The 26,012-nt window shown below is 40.7% G+C and overlaps 1 protein-coding gene across 1 annotated transcript in view; it reads left to right on the top strand.

Annotated features, from left to right (window-relative positions):
- Positions 1–26,012, top strand: part of rspry1 (ring finger and SPRY domain containing 1) — an 82,359-nt gene that overhangs the window by 43,749 nt on the left and 12,598 nt on the right. Inside the window, exons 6-10 of the mRNA XM_080187112.1 lie at positions 6,567–6,633; positions 12,112–12,243; positions 17,252–17,367; positions 18,814–18,957; positions 19,628–19,739. Coding sequence (XP_080043238.1) covers positions 6,567–6,633; positions 12,112–12,243; positions 17,252–17,367; positions 18,814–18,957; positions 19,628–19,739 — 571 coding nt within the window. The remainder of the gene's footprint in view (positions 1–6,566; positions 6,634–12,111; positions 12,244–17,251; positions 17,368–18,813; positions 18,958–19,627; positions 19,740–26,012) is intronic.

Genomic DNA, 26,012 nt, shown 5'->3' with positions numbered 1-26,012 from the left:
TCAATTCCTGTCTCCCAGACTGCCTGGATCCACTACAGTTTGCCTGTCGCCGCAACAGGCCCATAGCAGATGCCATCTCCTTGGCCCTGCACTCAGCCCTGGAACACTTATGTCAGACTCCTGTTTATTGATTTACAGCTCAGCTTTCAACACCATTTCTACGAAACTCATCTCCAAACTCTGTGCCCTGGGGCTCAGCTCCTCCCTCTGTGACTGGATCATGAACTTCCTAACCCACAGACCACAATCAGTAAGGATAGGCAACAACACCACCTTCACAATCATCCTCAACACCAGTGCCCCACAGGCTGTGTTCTTAGCCCCTACTACACTTCTTATACACTTATGACTGAGAGGCCAATTTCCCCTCCAACTCGATTTTCAACTTTGCTCATGACACCATGATAGTGGGGTGGATCTCAGGCTTTGACGAGACGGAGTACAGAAAAGAATAGAGAATCTGGTGCCTAAAGATTGGACGGTGGTGAATGTTGTGCCTTTGTTTAAAAAGCGTTGTAGAGAAAAGCTTGAACTACAGGTCGGTGAGCCTCACATCTGTGTTGGTAAGTTGTTGGAAGGTATTTTGAGAGACAGGACCTACAGGCATTTAAAGAAACGAGGACTGACGAGGTTTTGAGTGGAAAATCGTGTGTCTCAAATTTAGTTTTTGTTTGAAGGGCTGACCAAGAAAGTAGATGAGGGCAGTGCAATTGATGTTGTCAACCTGGACTTTAGCAAGGCCTTTGACAAGGTACAGCATGGTTGGTTGTTGCATAAGGTTAAATCTTACAGGATCCAGGTGAGGTAGCCAAATGGATACAAAATTGGCTTGATGACAGGAGACAGATGGTTGTTTTCAAACTGGCGGCCTGTGACCAGCAGTGTGACTCAGGGATTGGTGCTGGGTCCACTGTTATTTATCACTTATATTAGTGATTTGGATGAGAATATAGGAGGCATGGTTAGTAAGTTTGCTGATGACACCAAGATTGGTGGTGTCGTATACAGTGAAGAAGGTAGATTGAACCAGGGCAGGACTTAATCAGTTAATGGTAGGGCATTAGGGAGAGTTCCAGAACAAAGAGATCTTGGGGCATGGGTTCATGGCTCCTTTAAAAGTACAGTCACAGGTGGACAGTGGTGAAGAAGGCATTAGCATGCTTGGTTTCATTGGTTAGACCATTGAATACAGGAGTTATATAAGACATTGGTAAGGCCACTGTTGGAATGCTGTGTACAGTTTTGGTCACCCTATTATAACAAAGATATTATAGAAGTAGAGTGCAGAAGAGATTTACTTGGATGCAACTGGGACTTGATGGCTTGAGTTATAAAGAGAGGCTGGATAGACAAGGACATTTTTCTCTGGAGCGTAGGAGGCTGAGGGCAGTCTTAGAGAGGTCGATTTAAAATAATGAAGGGCATGGATCAGCTAGATGGTCAACATCTTTTCCTGAAGGCAGGGGAGTCTAAAACTAGAGGGCATAGATTTAAGGTGAGAAGGGAGAGATACAAAAGTGTCCAGAGGGGCAGCTTTTTCAGAGGCTGGTGAACCTCTGGAACAAGCTGCCAGAGGTAGTAGCAGGGCCAGATACAGTTTTTTCTTTTAAAAAGCAATTAGACAGTTGTATGGTTAAGATGGGTACAGAGAGAGATGGGCCAAATGAGGGCAATTGGGACAAGCTTAATAGTTTTTAGAAGAAACAGGTGGCATGAACAAATTGGGCCAAAGGACCTGTTTCCATGCTGTAACCCTCTATGACTCTTATGACTTTAACTGGTGTGACAGCAATAATCTCTCTCTCAATATCAACAAAACAGAGATAGTCATCGACATCAGGAAACGTAGTGGAGGGCATGTCCCTGTCTACATCAATGGGGACACAGTGGAAATGGTCAAGTGCTTCAGGTTTTTAGGTCTCCAGATTATTAACAACTGGTCCCTCTATGCTGATGCTATGGTTAAGAAAGTCTACTAGCACCTCTGCTTTCTCAGAAGACTGAGGAAATTTGGTACAACTCTCACCAATGTTTACAGAAATACCATAGAAAGTATTCTTTCTGATTGTATCACAATTTGGTATGGCTCCTACTCTGTCCGAATCCGCAAGAAGCAATCCATCACTCAAACCACCCATTGAAACTGCCTACACTTGCTGCTGCCTTGGTAAAGCAACCAGCATAATTTGGGACTCCACACACCTCGGACATGCTCTCTTCCACTGGAAAGCAGATAGAAAATATGATGACATGTCACAACCAACAAGAATAATTTCTTTCCTGCTGCCATCAAACTTTTGAATGGACCTATCTCACATTAAGCTGATCTTTCTATACCTTAGCTATGACTAACACTACGTTCTGCACACTCTCCTTTTCTTACATGTATGATATGCTTTGTCTGTATAGCCCACAAGAAACAATACTTTATTTGCTAATACATACGATCAGCATTTTTACTGGCTGATTATCAATTTAATTTTGGAAGCAGTTCTTTTGAAATTTTAATAAAGCTTGTGAACAAACTGCCTTGTAAGTAGGTTCATGTACAACCCATACATGTATGGACTTAGGCAATTGGACCCATGGTAGTCAAAAATTGAACAGAAAATCTTAGCTACCCCTATATGGTTACAAGTCCATAATCTCATAGAATGGTTTAGATGATTTCAAACCATCAGAGTAAACCTTTTGGCAGCTTATAATCATCTTCTTAGCTTTCTAATCACCTCAAGTGTTATGCTAAACCAATAGAGTTCTATGCTGTGTTCTGGTCTCCAGAAGCATTGGCCACAGTAAATTGCCCTTAGTTTGTCTGTGTTTGCCGTGTAATGGACTGGCGTCCTGTCCTGGGTGTATCCTTCATCATGCCAAATATTTGTCCAGATAGGCTCTGATTCCTTGCAGCCCTGAATTGGAGTAAGCGATTAAGTGAAGATATAGAAAAATAAATTTATAACTATTATTAGAAGTAAGAAGTTATGACTGTGGTTTATTTCTTTAAGAAAGAAGTCTAAGAGGTGACCTGACGGATCTTTTAAATCATGAAGGGCTTCAGTAGAATGCATGTAGAGAAAGTATGGGAATCCAGACTATAAATATGTTAGTTTAATAGAAATAAGGATTTACTCAGTGGAAAACTGTAGAATTTACTGTCACATGCAATAATTAAGGCAAATAACATAAATACATTTGAGAGGAATCAAGATGAGTACATGAGCTCAGATGGAATAGAAGGATGTGTTAATGAGATGAAGAAAGGTAGAAAGGGATTTGTGTGGAATATAAACATCAGCATCGACCTGTTAGGCCTGTCTAAGTATTAAAAGTGCAGCATGTTTACTTAATAAATACACATTGTGACTTCAAATATGGCTATCCTTTGGCAACCAAATAATTGTGCATTACGCGGAGAATACTTCTCTCATTGTAAAACAGTATCATCCAACATGCTGTGAATAGTGTTATTATGTACCTTTTCACTATAGTCCAAGCTACTTTGCATCTTTCACTGGAAAATTGATTATAAAATTTGGTTGAGGATTGAATCATCATTTTGCAAAAAATTCTATGCACTTGGCACAAAAATGCAGCAAATACTCAATCTCAAATTATTGCTGTATTGTAGACAATTGAGTTTTTTTTTTGCATAGGTAGCCATTGCTATCATGAAAATTTATGAAATTTGGAGGATATTAAATAGTTTTCTTTTGGACAAGTTTAGAATAATGGAAAACTGTGCTGAATACAGACAAAACACAAAATATTAACATGGCAAAACTACAAACCATTTGGTCCAACAGCTATATGCTGATGTTCACACAGCCCATGAAACTCCTTCCATCTTGCGTCAGCATATTCTGCTCCTCCTATTCCACATGTCCATGGCTAATGTTCCCTTAAATGCATCTGTTACTTGTCTTAATTACTGCATGAAAAAGCAAGTTCTACATTCTAGCTGCTTAGTTATGAAATTACCCCAAAACCATATTTATGACCCACAGTTTCAGACTCCCACACAACTGAAAACAAATAGTCGCTTGGTGGTACAGAAATTGAGTACCACTAAAAAAAAGACATACATACTGTGCTAGCTTTTTATCTTGTACTGATCAGGACTTTCAAATGAATATCAAATCTCAAAAGCAAAAGGAATTCATTCTGCATGTCAGAGTGTTGATTGATTTAACAGGTGGACTCCAGTCTTGTGAATCTGAGTGAGATGAAAAGTTTTAACAGCACACTTTTTTTTTTACAGCAATACAACTGAAAACATTTTACAAACATCTTATTGTACTTCCAAATTTTTAAAGATCCCTGTCAGGCCAACCAGCTAGAAAAAAGCATGTTCGTCGTTTCCCGTGAGCTATGAATTCTCAGTTCTGAAATCATTATCACAAATTTGTATTTCAGGGTCTCTGGTACCACCATATTATTTCTCTAATGTGGAGACCAGATCACAGCGCAGTAATAATGAAGTAAAGCATCAAAAATTGAGTTTCTTCAGTAGACTGCTAATGCCTTTTTATCTGATGTTTAGCACTCCAGGCTTTTTTTATTATTGAAGCAAATTGTGATGTAGTGTTACTCAGCTTTCCTTTTCAGGGATATTTCAGATGCAAGGTATTGTCAACAATTTACTGCACTGCGTTCAGGCACTCTGCTTTGCTTTGATGTTACCACCATGCTGACTGTGTTGCAATCGCAGCTTTTGTCCAACAATGCTTGGATTTTTCTCAACTGCTGGTTTGCTTGGATTCTCTGTGCAATTTTGTGATGCTTTTTAAAATTACTCTCCTAACTTTTAGTAACCAATTCATTGCACTTTTATGTGATCTTTAATTGGATTGATAATGCTTTGTGTCTCAGGGCTGTATTTAATAGCTCGAAAGCACCTAGCCAATAGCTCTTTAGCAGGAAAATTTGAATTTGCATCTGTGCTAATAATGAACATTGATAAATAAGTTAGTACAGCCAAACGGGAATAACAAAGATACAAATTAACTCTGTAATCTCTTAATGAATGAACATTCATTGAAGCTCCTTTTTCTCAATTCTTGGGCATGCAGGACCTTTTGTATTCTGATGTGGTTAGACCACAACTAGAGGGCAGTAGCAGTTCTGGGTACTTCACTTTGGGAAAGCTATATTGAAGGGAGTGCAGGATAGATTTTACTAGATTCCAGATTAAACTGTGAGGCACAGATGGATATAGTGTTTTCTGGAATATTTTGGAATTAGAGAGAACTTGATTGAAGCTTACAATGTTAAGGGAAATGCAGAGGTTAGACGGAGAACCTGTTACCACTGAAGAGTTTGGATCTGGATATGTAGTCTAAAAGTTACAGCCTTCAGGTGCCTCAATCTCCCAATGTACTGGGAAATCACCTCCCTTGGACATCTACCCCCTCCCATAGCACCACGAACATCGGTCCTTGCCCCCTTTGCAGAATTCCCTTCTGTCCTGATTTGCAGAATCCCTGATTGACACCTCTGCAGAGGCCCCCTGCCCTCTAACTGTGGTGATCCCCCTGCCATCTCATACCCTGCCACTTCAGGTCCTACCCCTTGGCACTGTCCCTGACAATGCCAGAATGCCTAGCTCTGTCCCTAACCAGCTGCGGGCTGGAATGGCCTCCTGTCCCACTGCTGAGGCCATTGTGCCTGGCCTCTGCCGATGAAGACCAGTTGTGATTCATGCTAGTGAGGACCTCGACTGGCAAGCAGGTATGTGCAAGTGAGCCCAGAGTCTTTAATAAGATTTAAAAGATGCCATTAATATCAAAATCAGCTTCAGCAAAACAGTGCAGGTACAATCAGGAGAAGCGAGAAACTGGGTGTATTTTTCACTGCTGGTAAGTCTCACCCTTAGTGCATGTGAATATTTTTTGTATCAGTGATTATTGTAAGCTGTACAGTAAAAATACATCTATCATGTACTGTTTCCTGTTATTTTTAACTTGAATGTTATTCCTGTTGACATGATGACCAATGTTGTTAGGCCATCTATAGCCTGACTGAATGATGGTTTTAAGTTGACTTGAGTAATTTTTTTATTACTTGAAACTGAGATGTAGTTATTTATGTATTTGCTATATGTGAGCTAGAATTTGTTGCAAGATGATGGATAAGCCATTTCTTAAACCTTGGTGTTTTCAAATAGAATATTTCAAATACAACATGTACTTGAGTACAAACCAGTGGAATTTAAGTCATGATTATTTGGATGCAATTGAGTTATTTATCATGGCTCTGTTTTTAGTACAAGTGTGCTAAAGAATTTTCATTTATCACACTATCTGGACACCCCAAGATATTTCCCAACCAATGAATTACTTTCGAAATGTAGTGACTATTTTCAAACCAACTTATTTTTATGCTTCATTTTTAGCAGAAGCCATAAAAATATATTTTCTCCTTGCATATCCTTTGTAAAGATAAGTGTGCTTCACAATCCACAAAGTCCAAATTGTTTGTCTTGTATTTTAAAATCACACATTGAAATTATTTGTGGTATCTCATATACATTTTATATTTGGTCTTTAACTCTTTTTTTAATATTACAGAGTGGACAGTCTCACCCTACAGTCATGCTTTTCTCCCTTATTGCCCTGGAAAAGTTTGCACAAACAAGTAAGTTTTTGCTTATATGGAAATAAGTCCTGTTATAAGTCTAGTGACAGGATTTTTTTTAAACAAAGTAAACCTGTCATTAAATTGATTGCCATGCTGTGTTGTATTAACTCCTCTTCATGTTCCATTTCGTTTAAAAATGAGATGGTTCACAGCAGGCTTTAAAAGTAATTGAACTTGATAAGGCTTTCAGTCCTGTATAAATCAGCAAGAGTTGAAGGTTCTCTTCCTAAGAATTGCTAATAGTAACATAAAGTCAATACTTTGAGATCATGCTTATAATGTATATCTACTTGTATCTTTCTCTTCCTGCAATTCTTGGGGCTGGCTTGGCAATTATGCTTATCAGCATCTGAGGATCCAATCTAGCTGTTTCAGCCACCCCCTGCTTGTAGAGTGCCCTTGAATTCGATTATAGCCTATGATTGTGTACTACTTGCAAAGTTATGGCATGTAACAAGACAGCCAATTGTGTTCTGTTTGTACAAAAGTTGAGTAGGTTTATCAGCTAAAGGCATAATTGGTTCATTTGATCCTTTCCATGCGATAAATATTAATTTCCGTGCGATTAATGAATTTCAACAACTATATGCTTATCATAAATAACTGTGGGTGTGTGACATTTATGCATGAGTTAAGCCTAAACCTAATCCGTTGGAAAGGAATCGATTTTGCTGTAAATATTTTGATCCACCTTTTCTTTGAAACAGTACAAACTGCACTGAGATTTGCCATTGCCTAACCATAAATATTTGCTTGGATGAAGATGAAGATGGAACAGGATGACTCATGACATTTCCACTGAGCAGCCATCACTGTTCAATAACACAGCTGATATTTGAGAAACCTTGTGTTACAAAGAACAGTACAACATAGGAAACAGGCCCTTCGGCCCTCCAAGCCTGCTCCACTCGTGTCCAACTAGACCATTCATTTGTATCCCTCCATTCCCAGTCTGTTCATGTGGCTGTCCAGATAAGTCTTAAACGATCCCAGTGTGTCTGCTTCTACCACCTTGCATGGCAGTGCATTCCAGGCCCCCACCATCCTCCTGTGTAAAATACGTCCCTCTGACATCTGTTAAACTTTGCCCCCCTCACCTTGAACCTGTGATCCCTTGTGTTCGTCACCTCTGACCTGGGAAAAAGTTTCCCACTGTTCACCCTATCTTTGCCCTTCATAATTTTGTACACCTCTATTAGGTTGTCCCTCATCCTCCGTCTTTCCAGAGAGAACAAGCCCAGTTTACCCAATCTCTCCTCCATAGCTAAGACCCTCCATACCAGGCAACATCCTGGTAAACCTTCTCTGCACTCTCTCCAAAGCCTCCACATCCCTCTAGTAGTGTGGCGACCAGAACTGGATGCAGTATTCCAAATGTGGCCGAACCAATGTTCTATATAGCTGCAACATCTTACACCAACTTTTATACTCTGTGCCCTGTCCTATAAAGGCAAGCATGCCATATGCTGCCTTCACCACCTTCTCCATCTGTGCTGCCACTTTTGAGGATCTGTGGACCTGCACACCCAGGTCCCTCTGTGTGTCCATACTCTTGATGGTTCTGCCATATGTTGTACAGCTCCCCTCTACATTAGTTCTACCAAAATGCATCACCTCGCATTTATCCGGATTAAATTCCATCTGCCATTTCTCCGCCCAATTTTCCAGCCTATTTATATCCTGCTGTATTCTCTGACAATGCTCATTGCTATCCGCAAGTCCAACCATCTTTGTATCGTCCGCAAACTTACTGATCACACCAATTATACCTTCTTCCAAATCATGTGTATATCACAAACAGCAAAGGTCCCAGTACAGAGCCCTGCAGAACAGCACTAGTCACAGACCTCCAGCTGAAAAAGACCCTTCCATAGCTACCCTCTGTCTTCTATGGACAAGCCAGTTCTCCACCCATCTAGCTAGCTCTGCTTTTATCCCGTGAGATTTAACCTTTTGCACCAAGCTGCCCTAAGGGACTTTGTCAAACGCTTTACTAAAGTCCATATAGATGACATCAACGGCCCTTCCCTCGTCAACAGTTTTTGTAACCTCCTCAAAAAACTCAACCAAATTCGTGAGGCATGACCTCCCTCTTACAAAACCATGCTGTCTATTGCTAATGAGATTATTCTGTTCTAAGTGTGCATACATCCTATCTCTAAGAATTCTCTCCAACAATTTCCCTACCATGGACGTCAAGCTCACCGGCCTATAATTACCTGGGTTATCCTTGCTACCCTTAAATAACGGGATCACCTTTGCTATCCTCCAATCCTCTGGGACCCCATCTGTGTCCAGTGAAGAGACAATGATTTCTGTTAGAGGCCCAGCAATTTCATCTCGTCTCCCTGAGCAGTCTAGGATAGATGCCATCAGGCCCTGGGGATTTGTGTTCCCTAAAAAAAACCTAACAAAAAAACCTAACACTTCCTCCGTTGTAATTGAGATTTTCTCGAATGGGTCAACACATCCCTCTGAGACACTCCCAGTCAACATGTCCCTCTCCTTTGTGAATACTGATACAAAGTATTCATTTAGGATCTCACCTACTTCCTTGAGCTGCAAGCATAATTCCCCTCCTTTGTCCCTGAGAGGTCCAATTTTTTTTTTACCCTGACAACTCTCTTGTTCCTAATGTATGAATAAAATGCCTTAGGATTCTCTTTAATCCTGTCTGCCAAGGACATTTCATGACCCCTTTTTGCCCTTCTAACTCCTCGTTTGAGTTCTTTTCTACTTTCTCTGTATTTGTCCAGTGCTCCATCTGTTTTTAGCTACCTGGACCTGACATATGCCTCTCTTTTTTCTTTCTGATCAAACCTTCACTTTCTCTGGTTACCCACAGCTCTCTAATCCTACCTTTCCTATCCTTTTTACAGGCACATGCCTGTCCTGCAGTCCTATCAACTGCTCCTTAAAAGATTCCCACATGTCAGATGTGGATTTACCCTCAAACAGCCTCTCCCAATCAACAGACACCAATTCCTACCTAATCCAGCTATAGTTAGCCTTTCCCCAATTCAGCACCTTACCCGTAGGACAACACATCTTTTTCCATTACTATCCTAAAGTTTACAGAATTGTGGTCACTATTTGCCACATGTTCCCCTAATGAAACTTTGACCTGACCAGACTCATTTCCCCAGTTCTAGGTCCAGTTTGGCTCCCCCTCTAGATGGACTATCTAACATGTAAAACATATTGTTCTAAAGAACCTTCCTGTACGCATTTGATAAATTCCTCCCTGTCCATACCCCCAGCCCTAAGCACTTTCTGGTCTATACAAGGGAAATTAAAGCCTCCCACCACAACAATCCTATTTTTTCTGTACTTACCCAGAATCTCCTTACGTATCTGTTCCTCCACTTTTTGTGGGCTGTTGGGAGGCCTGTAGTATACCCCCAGCATAGTGACTGCGCCCTTCCTGTTTCTGAGCTCCACCCACAGTGACTCGTTACATGACCCCCTAAATTGTCCACCCTCTGCACTGCTGTAATATGCTCCCTAATCAGTATTGCTACCCTTCTAGCCCCTTCTCTGTCCTGCCTAAAACACTTATACCCCAGAATATTCAGCTGCCAGTCCTGTCCTTTGAACCAAGTCTCCGTCACTGCACCCACATCCAAATTCCACGTAAGCATTAAGGCCCTAAGTTTGTCTGTCTGGCCTGTTATGCTCCTTGCATTGAAGCAGATATTGGGAGACTTAGTCCCACTATTATGTGATGGAGCAACTTTGGGCACCCGTATTCATGTCTTTCTGCTCATTTCCCTCATTCCTGATTTCTTTTCTCTCCCAGTTTTTTTTCTCCCAAGAAAAACACACTGGTGTTCCAATATGATTCCAAATCATTGTTTAAATTGTGAACCTATTTCATTGGAATTCTTGTAGTGTAGGTTAATTATCTTGCCTTACCTTTGGAATGATAGCGTACTGAGATATTCAGCTCAGCTAAATGCAGTAGCATTTGTAAACATTAGTTAAATGCTCTGTGATTTAATGCTGAGACCAAATCTTCAGGAATATGCCAACCAGAGTTGACCAGCTCTTCAGTTACAAGCATTTGGTAAGAAGAAAAAACAACAAATCCCACAAAGGAGGTAAAAACCAATGCACTGAACAGATAGCAGTTAGTGAGTGACCAACATGGATTTGTTTTCAGTTCTGACCCTTTAGGACTATTTTAATGTATGTCTACTTGTGTTCACCAAAAACTTTGTTCGTATATATTCTTAAAGCCAAATCTTTTTTTTTTCCTTTCTGTAATCTTGTGTTTATAATGGTTGCTTTTACAAGACAGCCCTGCACTTATTCCATCAATACTTGTCCTTCAGTGTAAACAATCTGATCCAACAATTTGCTTATGATATTGGACTTGAGTATCATGGAATCTTAATCCATAAAATTGATTATTAGATGGCTGTTAAACATCTCATTCAAAAGATGGATTTTCACCAGTATAACTATGAACATTGCAAGTGTGAGTGAGATTTATCTGTCAATTTACAGCACGAAAGCAGGCCACTCAGTCTAACGGATCTATCTGGTGCTCATGTTTTGCAAAAACCTCCTGTCTTTACTTAATCCACGTACCGTACCACTTAGTCTTCTATTCCTGTCTCCGTAATTTGCTTACCTAGCTTCCAGTAATGTCTCTGCTCTGTTAGCCTTAGTCACTTCAACTGGCAGCAAGCTCCATACTCTCATTATTGAGGAAAGTTTCATTTGAATTCCTTCTTGGATTTATTAATGAGAATGTGCATATTTAGAACATAGAACATTACAGCGCAGAACAGGCCTTCGGCCCACGATGTTGCACCGACCAGTTAAAAAACAATGACCCTCTAACCTAAACCAAACCCTTACCATCCATAAACCTATCCACGGATCTCTTAAACGCCCCCAAACTAGGCGCGTTTACAACTGCAGCAGGCAGGGCATTCCAATATTTATTGCCCCTCATCTTGGATTTCCCACAAGTGGAAGTCTACCCTCTTTAAACCTCTTTGTGTATTTTTAAAGACTGCTTTAAATGTTTCACTTTTCAATCTCACCCTGTTCAACCTTTTTGACAATGCTCCTCTCCATTTTGATATCATTTTTGGCGTTTTCCTAGTGCTTCTACATCCTTTTTTACAATACTTCTGGTCTCGAAGTGTGAACTAAACACCATTTATGTAAGTTTAAGGCTCAGATTGTTAAACATTGGTAACACCAAATGTAAAGAATGCTTCTACAAATCCTTATTCAGTTGTATATTGACACCTTGTACACAAATTTAAATATTTATGCTTTTCATTTTTTAAAGTTACAAAACTGTTTCCTTAGCATTTGTGTAATTCATAGCTGACTTGTGTAATTACAAACATTATCAAATGAAAGTGCTCATGTGAGTAAAACATGAAGCATTTTTATTTAAATTTAATTAGCAGCAGCAGCAGGTACATGTTAAAACAGTGCAATTTTTAATTGCAGGTGAAAATAAATTAACAGTTTCTGAATCGTGTATTAGTGATCAACTACTTATGCTGGAGTCTTGGGTAAATCATAAGGATTTCCTGAAACGGCAGGTTGGCTTCTGTGCACAGTGGAGCCTGGATAATTTGTGTAAGTTTGAGTTTTTTGCTTGCTTATCACAAACTGAAACATTTGTCAAGTTTCAGATGGAAACTTATAATTTTATTGACATAACAGCTTTTGAAAATGATTTATATACTCACAACTTTAGTAAGTAAAACAGTGAGGTGCAATATTATCAATCTCTACTTCTGGGGATAACTGAGTTTAAAGGCTTTGCCCACCAACCTCCTTGCATTTAAGACAATGCACTCTTCAATAATGCCTCATTTCCACATTCCTACTTCAACTTTTTTCAGTTAAAAAAAATTCTCACTGTTTATGAACTGAATTCTAATAACATCGTAGATGAAAACTTGGTGGCAATCAAACTTGAGAGTATTTAATGAGAAATTTGAAACCTTTTGCATCCTGCTTACTCAAGATAGGTGATGCCTTGTACAGTAAGTTGGTATGTACTGTCCAATTCACAACCATGTGATCTCTCTGGAGAGGCAAAAAGCCCATGTTGATTAGGGAGGTGACATTTGGATAATTATTCAGCCCCTGCCCAACCAGTTCAGGTGATCAAAGCTAATCCAGGAAACGACTTGATTCTGCCTGGGATGATCACCATCCCAGCTCTTGCTTGAAGTTCAGCAATCGACATTCCCGAGTCCACTAATTTCTGGAAAAAAAAAAGCCATTTCTTAGCTGCTTTGCAATCTTTTTGCATCCCAATGTTTTTGTCAAGCTCTGGGTCATTCACTTTAAAACATGATTTATGACACATGTCTTGTATGATATCTTGTGCAAAGATAGCTGGAAGTTCAGAAGATCGCACAAATAAAAGTAACAGCAAAGGAAGACCAAAGATTAATGAGGGAAAAACTACAAGAGAAAGATGGCCAGAAATATTCTAACAGTAAATGTTATACAAATATTTTAAAAAGAAACAAATTAACATTGAGCTTTGGTCCTATACAATGTGAGTCTGGAGGATTGATGATGGAAAAAGGGGAAATGGTGGATGAATTGAACAGGTATTTTCCATCAGTTCTAATTGATGGAGGATACCAGTAACATCCCAGAAGCAGCTACGAATTAGGAAGTAAGAGTGGGGTAGAAACTCAAGATGATTTCAGTCTTGAAATAGCACTAAGTAAACAGTTGGAGCTGCAGGCTGACAAGTGCTAGGCCTTGATGCACTTCGCCCTAGGGTCTTGAAAGAAATGGCTGGGGGTGAGGTGGTTGATGCATTGGTTTTAATTTTCCAGAACTCCCAAGATTCAACCAACATCCCATTCGATCGGAAGATAGCAAGTGTTACTGAAAAAGGGAGGGAGACAAAGTCGGAAGCTAGAGGCCAGTTAGCGTAACATCTATCATAGTGAAATATTAGAGACTGTTATTAATAATAGGGCAATCACATGTAATATGTGGTGTGTGACAAGGTTCAGTACTGGGACCTGTATCGTTTACAATTTGTATATTTGAGTGAAGGGCCTAGTGGATGGTTGCCAAATTTACTGATGACACAAAGGTAGGAAAATAATTTGTGAAGATGACAGAGGCTGCAAAAATAAATTGACTCCAGAGATGAGGGGTTTGTCACATGAGAGATTAAACAGTTTGGGCTTATATGCTCTGGAATTTAGAGGAATGAGGTGTGATCAAATTGAGGTATACAAAATGATAAAAAGATAGGGATAAAGTAGACATGAAGTGGATGGTTTTCTCTTGCGGGGCATTCTAGGATGAGAGGTCATAATCTTAGGAAAAGGGGTAGCAAATTTAAAACAGAGTTGAGGAGAAGCTGCTTCTCCCAAAGGGTTGTGATTCTACAGAGTGTGGTGGATGGATAGTGAGTAAATTTAAGGAGGAGTTAAACAGATTTTTAATTGGTAATAGGTTGAAGGATCATGGGAAAAGGCAGGAAAGTGGAGATGAGCATATAAGCCATGATTGAGTGGCAGAGCAGACTCAATGGACTGAATAGCCTAATTCTGCTCCTTTTATCTTATGAACATAGCTTAAGTGAGTGGACAATAGTCTGCCAAATGGAGTAATGTGGGAAAACGTGAAATTGTCCATTTTGGCAGGAGGAATAAAAAATAACCTATTATCTCGATGGTGAGAAATTACAAAGCTCTGAGATGCAGAGGGATTTGTGTCCAAGTGAATCACAAAAGACGACTAATATGAAGGTACAGTAAGTTATTAGGAAAGCAAATAATTTCATTTATTGTGAGAGAATTTGAATACTGAAGTGGGGGGATGGTTATGTCCCACTTATTTTGCGGCACTAGTGAGAGCACATCTGGAGTACTATGCACAATATTGGTCACCTTATTTCAGGTAGGATGTTAATAAATTTGAAGCAGTTCAGAGAAAGTTTATCAGACCAGTAACTAGAATGGATGGGGTTATGTTATGAGGAGAGGTTGGACAGGCTAGGCTTCGGTCTGCTGGAGTTGAGAAGGGTAAGATATGACTTGATTGAAATAAGATCCTGACAGGGCGAATGTGGAGAGGTTGTTTCCTCTTGTGGGAGAATTTAGACCTAGGGGTTATTGTTTTAAAAATAAAGGGTCACCCATTTAAAACAGATGAGACAACATTTTTTTTCTCCAAAGGTCCTGAGTCTTTACAGCTTTCTGAAAAGAGCAGTTGACCGCACTCGCCTCCTGTTCTCTTGGTGACTGCCCATTCCCCATGTCTCAAAGCGATTTTAAAAGTTTTGGGATTCTTTGACTTTTGATTGAAAGCTACAACCAGTTACTGTTTTTTTTCTTCAGTTAATGAATGATTTCTACCTCTATAATTTAAAACCTCAAGACCAAAATGTGTATTTCTTCCAAAGTAATGACACAGATGCAAAAAAATCATAACCACAACTATTCATATTCTTTAAACCCATGCTTAGGAGTTGTGGATGTTGCTAGTCAGACCAGCATTTACTGCCCATTCCAGTTGTCCCTCAAAAGGTGGTGGTGAGCTGCCTCCTTGAACCACTGCAGTCTTGAAGATGCAGGTACACCAACAGTGCTGTTAGGGTGGGAGTTCTAGGATTTTGACCCAGTGAGTGAAGGAATGACAATATATTTCCTAATCAGGATGGTAAATGACACGGAAGGGAACTTCTAGGGTGTTCCCAAGCATCTGCTGCATTTGCCCTTCTAGATGACAATAGTTGTGGGTTTAGAAGGTGTTGCCAATTTCTGCAGTACATCTTGTAGATGGTGTATACGGCTGCCACTGGATGTTGGTGGTGGAGGGATTGAATGTTTGTGAAAGGGGTAGCAATCAAGGGGGTTGCTTTTCCCTGGGTGGTGTGAAGCTTTGAAGGAGTTGTTGGAGCTGCACTCATCCAGGTAATTTGAGAATATGACATCTCACACCTGACTTGTGCCTTGTAGATGGTGGACAGGCTTTTGGGGTGGTGGTGAGATACTCACCGCAGAATTCGTAGTCTTTGCCTAGCTTTTGACATGCTCTTGTAGCCACAGTATTAGTATGGCTAGTTCAGTTTCTGGTCAATGGTAAACCCCAAGATGTTGATAATGGTGGGATTCAATGATGGTAATGCCACTGAATGTCAAAGTGTGATGGTTAGATCCTGTCTTACTGGTGATGGTCATCGCCTGGCACTTGTATGCCATGAATGTTATTTGCCACTTGTCAGCCCAAACCTGGATATTTTCCAGGTCTTGCCGCATTTGGGCATGGACTGTTTCAATATTTAAGGAGTCACGAATGATACTGAATATTGTGCAGTAATTAGTGAATCTCCCCACTTCTGAGCTTGTGGGGGAAGGAAGGTCATTGATGAAACACCTGAAGATGATTGGGCCTCAGCCATTCCCCTGGGGAACTCCTCCAGTGATCGTTTGGAACTGAGATGATTGACTTCAACCACATCATCCTTTGTGCCAGGTATGACTCCAATCAGCGGAAGGTTTTCCCCTGATTGCCGTTAACTCCAGTTTGGCTAGGGCTCCTTGATACCATACTCAAATACTGCCTTGATGTCAAGAATGATCACTCACTTCTGATGTTCAACTCTTCTGTCCATGTTTGAACTAAGGCTGGAATGAGGTTAGGAACTGAGTGACCCAGGCAGAGCCTAAACTGTGCATCTGTGAGCTGTAAGCCTATCACACAGCAGCAGATGGATTTTTAAAACATCCACAGTAACAACACTGTGACAATTGTAAGTCATTCTGAACAATGAAAACCAATAAAATTGGAGGCAACTTCAGAAATGATGCTTATCTTGTCCTGCTGAGCTGATAGACTCGCCATCCCACCATCTTTAGAATTTTAAAATTTAGGACTTGAAGCCACTGTGTGTAACCATTTCGTATCTGGTAGTTAAATTTGTTGTTTGAGAACGTGAAACTCCAGCTCTGAGCTGTGATCCTAGTTTGAATCTAAATTATACCCATATTTGGACCATGTTTTGTAAAGCGACAGTTACTTAGTCTCAACAATCATTCATCAAAGCTCATTTACTTTGTTGGCATTATTAATATTATGAAGATCAGCACTCGGGTGTCTATTTCAACCCTCTTGCCAATAGCATTGGAGAGTTCGGTGGTTAAGGATGCAAGTACTTTGAGTGATCCACTATTCAGTGTGATTGGGATTCAATATCTGTGCAGGATGAGTCCTACGGTAGTCAAAAAATTTTAAAAAATATTTCATTAAAGTCCTCTGCTTTTGGTTTATTTCGCAAGCAACTGCAGATTTGTCATCCTGTTAAGAAGCGAAGCGCAGAAAACATTATGTATTTCAAATTCCATTGTTTTAATTTATTCATGTTTTTGCAGTTGTTCTTGAAACTGGAACTATCTTGAAGTAATATGATTAAGAAAATCTAAAAGCAGCTGCTTGTTTAGAGGATGTAACATATACAGCGCAGTTGACTTTGCATAATGCACAGCCTAACTAGTTTAGAATTGACTCTGTCTTCACGTCCTTGCTGAAGAATCCAATATTTCTGGATGTTGTTTCCTTTAATGCAACCTGTTGTGTCCATTTTTTTTATATAATGCAGTTTTGAAACCGAAAAGGCAGTTCACATACGAGAAGGTAAATCTCAGCCACGTTAACGCCATGTTGAACAGCAATGACGTTAGTGAATACCTCAAAATTTCACCAGATGGACTCGAGGTAAGTGTTTTTTTGCTTATATGTAACACTAAAATTAATTTTATTTCTGTGGTATTTTTGAGGATATCTGAGAGCACAAATGCAATATCAGTTAGCAAAGTCAAAAATATAAAATTGAGACAAAAAATTATTCCACTTTGTATGTAGATATTATATACAAATTTGAGTAATGCACCTCATTTTACAACGTTTTACAAATTACACAGACTGGCACACTCCTCATTATGGTAGCAACTACCTTGCTGTCAATACGTCAAAATTATTTATCAATCCTGCACAAGTAATCACAGACAAAAGAATGCAAGAGGTACAGTACAAAAGCTCATGAATGGACTGGATTTTGTATTTGTGTTAAACAGACTGATAATCTGCAGTACTTTGACACACTAGGAAACCTCACTTTTTACTTGCACTTTGCAATTTATAAAATAGACATTAATGTAGCGCATCAATTTTATGACAATTAGATTTTCAAATGTGAAGTTTAGAAGACTTTTGCAATTTGTTTCAAGTATAAAATAGTTACAAAGAATCGTATGTAATCAAAAAGGCTGTAGGCAATCTAAGAATAATTAATTGAGGAAGAGCTAACATCAATGAGGCAAGAATGGAGCTGGGTTGGATAAACTGGAACAGAAGGTTGGCAGGAATAAACTAGCTGAACAATAGACTACCTGCAAAAAAAAAAAATTGGTTAGAGTGCAGTCAAGGTTTATTCCCTTAAAGGAAAAGCAGAGCAATCTAATCCAGAGCTTCCCGGATGAAAAAGATAAAAATTAGGATGAGGAAGAAGAAGTGTGCTGACGATGGTTGTCAGCACAAAAGTACAACTGAGAACCAAGAGGAATGCAGATGGTTCAGCGAGGAAGTGAAAAAAGCACATTAGAGAAGTGAAGAAGGATTGAGAAAAGACTGATAGCCAACACCAGGGAGAATCCCAAATTTGTCTCGGCATATGAATAGTAAAAGGAGAAGCAGGACAGATCAGGGACCAAAAAGGGAATATACACATGCAGGCAGATACATGACTGAGGCATCAAATGAATACTTTGCATCTGCTTTTACCAAGGAGAAAACAACATTTGGAAGTCCCAGATATCTCCTCCTCCAGTGCGTGAATACCTACTTCCTGATGCCTCTCATTCTATGATTATTCCCCATTGATTGGATTATCTCACCAGAGGAAATAACTTACCTGAATTGCCCTCTTTCTAGATCACCCTCAGCTTGCTAGACCTGTTCTCACAATTTAACCCTTTGGGTCCAGTATATTTTAGTAAATCTGCATCGCATCGCATCGCATCCCTTCCAGGGTCAATGTAATTTTTTTCTGAAGTGTCCAGAACTGACATCTGAAGCATCACATCCACACTAATTTTAGTTTTGCTAGCGTTAATGCATAAAATCTTAACTTCAAGTTGAATTTCAATGTATTTTGTCTTGCAGGCGCGATGTGATGCATCCTCTTTTGAGAGCGTCCGATGTACATTCTGTGTAGATTCTGGAGTATGGTACTATGAAGTCACTGTAATTACTTCTGGTGTAATGCAGATTGGTTGGGCGACCAAGGATAGTAAATTTCTTAATCATGTAAGTCATCAAAATACTCAAGTGAACCAAAAACTCTTATTTTCACATTTCTTAAGTTCTAAGTTTTGATGAAATTCATGTAAATGGTACCACTGCATTTCTGCAGATGAAATGTTGTGAATCGGTTCATTAAAATGTGGACAGCAGAGGTGCTTTCATTTGTGTTGATGATTTGAAATGGTAAATCGGCAGATATTCTGTTGCAGCAGGGAAGAACAGTTCACATCTGAACCCAACCCAGTCTAAATCTGTCCAATCGTCTGTTAGCTTGAAGTAATGAGCCTTATCAATCTTTTGTCCTTTCTAATTTGAGAGTATTTAATACCCTTGCACAATCCCAAATGAAATTGGAAAATTCCATATGTATGAACCTAACCTGAAGCTTTCCTGTTTTGGATAAACTCACTGGAAGCATTGGAGCCCTAGTTATTTGTCAACAAATGCTGTCAAAATGCCAATCTGTCATTTACATTCAGTAAGCACTATTCAGCTTGGTAAAATTTATCCAGTTGAAATTTCTGCTAGATTTCCTAGCATTCAATATTAAATATAAGAAATGTTAGATAGAGTAAACATATCTATAATTATTGATCACAATATTCTCAAACTACTTCCTGGCTAACTTGTTAGAATAGTTAATGTAGTTCACTTTTTATGTGTCCTTTTAAAGGAGGGTTATGGGATTGGAGATGATGAATACTCATGTGCATATGATGGCTGCCGGCAGCTGATTTGGTACAATGCCAGAAGTGAACCACACATCCACCCTTGCTGGAAAGAAGGTAGTGTTAAATGTTGCTTAATCCAGCATACAGAATTTTGTAGCTTTCAATTTCTGATGACTAAAAGCTGGGATTTGTTGTATCTCATTTGCTAACTTAAAATTTGAATATATTGAACATTTGTCCATGCACACAAATTTTTGAAGGCGCTAAATAGTTGAACTATGCAGATCAAAGGGCCCTGGTGCTTGCTTTGAGTTGTACTTATCAGTATTCTGTCTGTAGACTTGGAAACGTATAGTCAGCCAGGTTTCTGCTGTTGACTTGCTTTCTATGGCATCACTGGGGTGCTTGCTGGCCTATATCAGCTCTTAATCTCATCTCAGATTTTTGAATTTCTAGTTTTTGTTTCAAATCCCTCTGTGGCCTTTCCTTCCCTAAGTATGTGATCTGCTCCAAATTCTGCCACATTCTTCCAATTATGCCCTCTTGTGTATATCCTTGATAATTGCTCTGTCATTAGTGACTATACTGCAGATTCTTTGGCCCTAAGGTCTTGGATTCCCTCTATAAAACTCTCTGGCTCTCTACTTTTTTGATCCACTTCTCTTTGAAATGGTGGAATTTGAGGTATCAAATTTGTGAATGTCAAAATTGGGAGGTAATTAAACACTTCTCCATGCCCTTCTTAAAAGCTTAGTTATTAGCTTATCTGTGCAGACCACAACTGATTAGTTAATGTCCTTCAGGGAAAGAAATTTGCCATTCTCACCCAGGCTGGTCTCAATGTGATTCCAGACCCGTAACAATGTAGTTGACTCTTAAGAGCCTCTGAATTAACATCTGGGGACTTGTGCTAAAATGGAAGTTTTGTCCCTCAAATTAGAAGAGCACCATTATAACAGCTATATTCACAAAACCATACTCCTCAACCAACATCCCAGACTCTCCATTAGCATCTCTTGGTATGTCCTGACCCACTGATAAGCAGATCACCAAAGTGGATAGCAGTAAAAATGAAGCGGTGATGGGCATGGGCATCCTCAATTTGATTCTGGACTCCATGAAATCTTATAGCATCTCATGGAAATCACCTAGTTACCTAAAAGAGGTCAACTGTTGCCCTGTTGCAGCTGATTAATTGGTGGTACTCCATGTTGGTGACATCACTTTGGATAACAAGGGTATAAATGTATTCTAGATGGGAGACTTCAATGTCCATCACTAAAGGGAGACTTTGTCACACCATTACTGAGCTGACTCAGTTCTGAAAAACACAGCTACCTGCTGTGTGACAAGGAAACCAACCTGAGGAGAAAAGCCTATTTGATCTTGTCCCCACTGATGGAGCTGTCCAAGACTATGTTTAAGTGGCCTCCTTGTGGAGATGGTCCTGTCATCTTACTGAGAATGTCCTCCATTGTATTGTATGGCATCAAATTGTACTAATGCAGAGAGATTCAAAATAGATCTAGCAACTCCAAACTAGGTCTCTTGGGGGTGCTCTGGGCCATCAGCAATAGAATTGTATTTGATACAATTTGTAACCGTAACCTCGACCTCATATTTCCCTAATTCTACCATTACTGACAAGCCAGGAGACCAACTCTAGTTCAGTGAAGAGTATAGAAGAGCATACCATAAGCAGTGCCAGGCATAATTTAAAAATGAGGTGCCATGTGGTGAAGCTATAACATGGGGGTACATGCATGCATAACAGTGGAAGGAACGTGGCATAGACACAACTAAGTAATCCCACACCCAAAAGATCAGATCAAATCTGCAGCACTGTCCTAGCCAGTTGTGAATGGCAATAGACAATTTAAATCACTAACGAGAAGATGAGGTGCTCCATGAATATCCTGTCATGATGGCAGAACCCAGCACATTAATACAGCAGTCAAGACTGAACCATTTGCAACTACTTTCCACCATAAGTGCCGACCAGTTGATCTACCTGTGCCCCCTAAGGTCCATGTCATTACATGCCAATCTTCAACCGCTGACTTCAGTCAGTGAAATTAACAAAATAGTTAAATTCACTGGATGTAGCATGCTGTAGCTAGAACAAAATTCTGGCTATCATGTTGAGTATTCATGCTCCAGAGGTAGTTGCATCTCTGGTCAAGCTCTCCCAGTACAGCTGCAATGCTGGCATCTATGCAACAAAATGGAAAAGTTACCCAGGAATGCTCTGACCACACAAAAAGGACAAATCCAACCTGGCTAATAATGGACTTTTAGTTTATTCTTCATAATTGTCAAAGTCATGAAAGGGATAGTGTTTCCTAGTAACTTAGTAATGCTCAGTTTGGGTTCTGCTGAGACTACTAATCTCTGGACCTCAGTTATGGCATGAAGAATAAATGGAAGTAGCAATGGTTGCTCAGCAATTGAGGCCTTTTTAAGGCATGAGGGCTTTTTGTTAATGTAGCTGAAATTATTTGCAGTTGGAATTAGGATACCAGAGAGTGAATATCTCAACTCTGCTAGCAGAAAGACTGGACAGGACAATGAAGGTGCAAAGAGGCAGGCTTTCCAAAGACCCCAGATAACTAAGGAATGTGGTCAGAGAGAATGTCTTAAGACTGAAGTTTGTGATCAGAGACCAATGAATTCAAAGGGAGAAGCAGACAAAGCGTTAAGTGACAGAGACAGCTATAGTAACCAGAGCTAAAGCGGGAAAGCAGACTTCAGAGGTAAATCAAACACTGGATGCAATTTAATAGAGTCTGGGAATCAAGAGTTAAAGCAATGGTGAAAAGTTTTTACAACAGTAAAGACAAAGATCTGGAGATGGAGGAATAAATCCTGGATGTTGGAATAATTGTTAAAAGTGGAGTGGAAGTTTTAGTTTGACAGTAATTTGGAAAGCCTGGGCTGAATTTTGGAAAGCAAACAGCTGATAAAAGCAGGCTTCTGAAAGCAGATTTTAATGTGTGTTTTCTGGGAGTTAAATTTGGAAGTTCTCATGTGACAATCATTTGGGGGGATTTTGAGAAGGAATCCATAGACGCTAACTTGGGTTCAGAGTGGAGTGTGTGTTTTGACACAGCCAACCTGTGTGTTTAAAGGGACTTTGTGTTACTGAGACCATTGTAGCTCAAGATATATTTTGTAATCTGTATTCGCCTTAACATCGAAGTAGAGAAAAACAGTATTATATCAAAATCCAATTTTTCACATTTAAATATTTTTGCTTGTTAATATTAATTAGCATGTTCCTCCCATTTTCTTTATATTTAAAAAAATAGGAAAAATTGTGGTCTTTTGAACCAGGGTTCCATTCTGGAAACTAATCCAGTTATAACATCAACTGGGATTGTAACACATCAAGGTGACATTTGATCTAGTAAGGCCTTTGGAAAATTGAGGCTTCTGCTGGCTGAACAAAGAAGGATGTTTGAGATTGTTGGAGATCAAACCTCAACCTCAGGAGATCCTCAACTGTCTTAGCCCCAGCCTCCTTCAGCTGCTTCATCAATGACATTTCCTCCATCACAAGATCAGAAATAAGAATGTTCAGTGTTTACTTTCATTTGCAACACTTTAGATAAGGAAGCAGGCTATCTATATGCTGCAGGACCTAGTTGGCTATTTGTCCATCGTCATCAATGAGGACCTCGACACCATTAGTCATTTTGAGGCTGGTTGCAGTGCGTCCGAAGATGACTGATCAGGCCAGTTCGGGCACGGAATGTCCTGGCACATATTGGACAGACTTGTGTAGACACTGTGGTTGTTGTGCTGGTCGCTGTGGAGTTGCGCAGCTCGTGCTTAAGTTGTGCCTCAGCAATATACCTTGCTTTGTGAGCTTGACTGCCTTTGTGCATGAGGCAGCACCAGGTAGGGCAGTTTTGTGCCAGCGTTTCCCAGGTGGTCGTGTCAATGTCAGGCGACTTTAGGGAGGCTTTGAGTGTGTCTTTGAAACGTTTCTTTTGCCCTCCACGCGAGCATTTTCCAGCAGAGAGTTCCCCAAAAAGGAGCTGCTTGGGTATGCGCTCGTCTGACATACGGATGACGTGACCTGCCCACCAGGTCTGCGCTCTCATCAGTAGTGTGTGGACTGATGGTAGACTTGCTCTAGAGAGAACTTCAGTGTCTGGTACTTTGTCTTGCCATTGGATGTGTAATAGTCTGCAAAGACAAGCCATGTGGAAATGATTGAGCTGTCTTGCTTGCCTTCGATACACAGTCCACGTTTCACAGCCATACAGGAGGGTAGTGAGTACCACGGCACGGTAGACCTTCAGTTTTGCTGCTGGGCTGATTCCTTGATGTTTCCATACAGTGGAGCGCAGTCTACCGAAAGCAGAACTTGCCTTTGCTATTCTGCAGTTAACTTCTGCATCAATAGTCACTGCTTGGGAGAGGGTGCTGCCAAGATAAGTGAACTGGTCCACTGCCTGTAGTTTCTGCCCTTTTGATTGTGATTATGGGTTCTGTGTACAGTGCACGAGAAGTAGGCTGGTGCATGACTTTGGTCTTTTTAATGTTGATGGTGAGTCCAAAGTTGTCACAAGCCATGGAAAATTTGTCCATACTGACTTGCATCTCTGGCTCTGAGCCAGCATACAGGGTGAAGTCATCGACAAAGAGGAAATCTCCCAGAACAGTCTCCTTCACTTTGGTAATAGCTTGAAGTCTCCTCAGGTTGAAAAGCTTCCCATGCGCTCTGTACTTGAGGCTGATTCCAGCAACAATGTTCTGGAAGGCATCACTCAGCATGGCAGTAAACATCATGCTGAACAGTGTGGGTGCAAGCACACAGCCCTGTTTAACACCATTGGTGACTGGGAATGCCTCAGAGGATTCTCTGCCATCCAGTACTCTGGCCATCATGGAACTGGTGTACCATCTGAATGAATTTGGGCGGGGGGGGGGTGCAGGCACAACTGAACTTTGACATGATCCTCCAGAGGCCTTGTTAGCTTACAGTATCAAAGGCTTTCGCAAGGTCAACAAAGGTTGTGTAGAGTTCGCAATTCTGCTCCTGACATTTCTCCTGAAGTTGGCGCGCAGCAAAAATCATGTCAGTGGTCCCATGACCTTTGCGGAAGCCCCACCTGTGACTCTGGAAGCAGGCCCAGCTCCAGATGAGTGACCAAATGATTTAGCAGGACTCCTGCGCGGATTTTTCCTGTGAAGGAGAGCAGTGAGATTCCTCGGTGGTTGTCGCATACTTGCCGATTGCCCTTTTCTCTTGTAGAGGTGTACGATGGAAGCATCTTTAAGTTCTTGAGGAATGGATCCTTGCTTCCAAAAGGACTGGAACAACTCGGTGAGCTTCTCTAAGTGCAGGACCAGCAGCTTTATAGATCTCTGTGGGTATGGCATCTTCCCCTGGGGCTTTGCCATTGGATAGCTGGCTGACAGCTTTTGTGACTTCAGCTATGACCGGTGGGTCATCCGTGGCGCTGTTGATATCAATCTGGGGAATCCTGTCTATTGCCTCATCATTAATCGATGATGGTTGGTTGAGGACGGCTTCAAAGTGTTCAGCCCATCTCTGCAGGATCTGAGCTTCTCTATAATGAGTTGTTACCATCTGTACTCAGGAGGGGGGAGCTCCCAAGAAATTGAGGTCCATAGAGTGTGTTGAGGGCTTCATAGAACTGTTTCAAGTCGTTTCTGTCAGCATATGTCAGTGCAAATATATGGATAGCATCCCTGAAGCATTCCCAGTTGTTCTCAGCGCTGCCTGCGAGATGTAGGTCAGCTAGCTTGATTTCTAAGTCTTCAGCCAGTGCTGAAGCTATGCTGTGGTTCTTTAGCTTGGCTGCATTGAATCTTGTCGTAACGTTGCTTCCTTGTGGTCGCTTCTTGGGTTTGATGCAGAGCCTCATTTTGGAGACAATGAGCCTGTGATCTGTCCAGCAGTCAGCACCACACATGGCCTTGGTCACTCTGACATCCTGCCTGTCTTTTCTCCTGACAACGACATAGTCGATAAGATGCCAATGCTTAGAGCGGGGGTGCATCCAGGAGGTCTTGTTACGGGTTGGCAGACGGAAGGTTGTGTTGGTGATGAGGAGGTCGTGTGCTGCACAGGTCTTGAGTAAGAGAAGGCCGTTACTGTTACACTTGCCCACTCCATGACTCCCTGCCAGATTGTAGAGTCACATCCCGCTCTTGCATTGAAATCACCAAGCAAGATCAGCTTGTCGGTACTGCTCACTGCTGATAGTAGGGCGTCTAGTTCTTCGTAGAATTTGTCTTCTCGTCTGTGTTGCTCATTGTGGGGGGATAGGCGCTGATCAGGGTGGCTTGACCTCTGTTCTGTAGCGGAAGCTGTAATGCCATAAGCCGGTCGTTCACACCCATGGGTAGACT

Source organism: Carcharhinus amblyrhynchos, chromosome 4, assembly GCF_965287045.1.
Source record: "Carcharhinus amblyrhynchos chromosome 4, sCarAmb.v2.hapA, whole genome shotgun sequence".
In the NCBI taxonomy this organism is placed as follows: Eukaryota; Metazoa; Chordata; class Chondrichthyes; order Carcharhiniformes; family Carcharhinidae; genus Carcharhinus; species Carcharhinus amblyrhynchos.
Note: the sequence above shows the minus strand (reverse complement) of the source record. Positions and strands in the feature narration are given on the sequence as shown.